General features: G+C 60.0%; 1 protein-coding gene across 1 annotated transcript; it reads right to left on the bottom strand.

Annotated features, from left to right (window-relative positions):
* Positions 1–431: 431 nt before the first annotated feature.
* Positions 432–1,091, bottom strand: CHLNCDRAFT_54212 (hypothetical protein; the record flags this gene model as incomplete). The annotated part of the gene is made up of 1 exon (XM_005844825.1): positions 432–1,091. The coding sequence occupies one exon, from the start codon at positions 1,089–1,091 to the stop codon at positions 432–434; it is 660 nt and encodes a 219-aa protein (XP_005844887.1).
* Positions 1,092–1,537: the final 446 nt, after the last annotated feature.

Genomic DNA, 1,537 nt, shown 5'->3' with positions numbered 1-1,537 from the left:
ACGACGCCTACCGCATCACTGATCGCACCACCGCCATCGTCAACATTGCCACCACCGCTGCTGAGCCCACCAGCCTGGAGGAAGCCCTGCAGTCCCCCGAGGCCGACTGTTGACGGGAGGTATTTACAAAGGCAGCAAGAGTAGTAAATTCGCACTAGAGGCGGCGTTAAATAGATCTGGGGTGGAGGAGCATATTCCCGGCATATACTTGGGATATTCCTGATACGATGCGGGTACGATGCGGCACAAAGGCATCATGGTATCGGTGAGCATAATGGCTGGGTCAGGTGCACGAAAGGGAGTGGCACAAGTGTCGATCAACTGGGAATGGGGTGGGGAAACACAATTGTGCGGTGTCTGGGGCGGGAAAGGCGGGAATGAGGGTATCTGTGCGGCGGATGTGTATACTGGACACGTGGCATTGTCACAGCTCAATAGAGCTCGGCCCGGCCGCATTTGCCCTTGTCTTGGTTGAGGAAGTCCTCGAGGGGGCAAAGCTCTTTCTTGAACGCCGGGGCGTCGTCGTCTTTGTAGCGCTTGGCGAGGTGGCGGTAGCGCGTGGCGAGCGTGTCGGCTTCCCCCTTGAGGGACTTGTACTTCTTCTTGAGGGCGGTGTGGTTCTTCTTGAGGGCGGCGTGGCCTTCCTCGAGGGTGGTGTGGCTTTCCTTGAGGGTGGTGTGGCTTTCCTTGAGGGTGGTGTGGCTTTCCTTGAGGGCGGCGTGGTCCTTCTCGAGGGTGGCAAGAGTGCTTTTGACGGCGTCTAGCTCCTTGGAGGTCTTGATGAAGGTCTTGGAGATGAGGGTGTTGTGTTCTTCGTGCTCCGCGATGGAGGCGGCGGCGGCGGCGGTGGCGGCGGCGGTGGCGGCGGCGGTGGCTTTGTCGGTGGCGGCGTTGGCGGCGGCCGCGGCGGCGGTAGCGGTGGCGGTGGAGGCCTCGAGGGACTTGTTCCTTTTCTTGAGCTTGGCGTTCTCGAGCTCAAGCTCCGCTATGCGCTTGTGTTGCTTGTGAGCCTCTTTGTAGACGGCGTCAAGAGAGGCAATGAGTGGGTTGGTGGGGGAAGGGGAGCGGTCACGGCGAGCGGGGGTGTGCATGGGGGTTCAAGGAATCAAGAGCTGAAACCACGTGCAACGGCACGGGTCTAGCAAGGGAGTGAGCCTAAGGCGGGGGCCTAAAGGCGTCAAGGAGTGCCGTTGTTGAGTTACAAGGCAAGGGGTCGAGGGGTTCAAGGGTTCTAGGGATCAAGGGGTCTAGGGATCAAGGGAAGTGGAATGATTGAGAGACATGAAGGGGGGTTGTCTTAGCGGGGGCCGGCCGGAGCCTCCGGATGGGCTTATGGGGTGCGCTCCGGGGTCCGGAGCCAAACAGCCCAACCGAGGGGCCGGACCCTTTGCTTGTGTGGGTTTAAAGTCTGGTACAGCAAGAACTAGCTTGCAACATAGACTCCCCGCCGAAACGGGACGGGGACCGGGCGAAAGCAAAGAAAGCAATAAAACAGGGGTGGAGCAAGGCGACATGCAACGCAAGCAGCTGACAGGGC

The sequence above is a fragment of the Chlorella variabilis genome (genome assembly GCF_000147415.1).
Source record: "Chlorella variabilis unplaced genomic scaffold CHLNCscaffold_20, whole genome shotgun sequence".
Taxonomy (NCBI): domain Eukaryota; kingdom Viridiplantae; phylum Chlorophyta; class Trebouxiophyceae; order Chlorellales; family Chlorellaceae; genus Chlorella; species Chlorella variabilis.
Note: the sequence above shows the minus strand (reverse complement) of the source record. Positions and strands in the feature narration are given on the sequence as shown.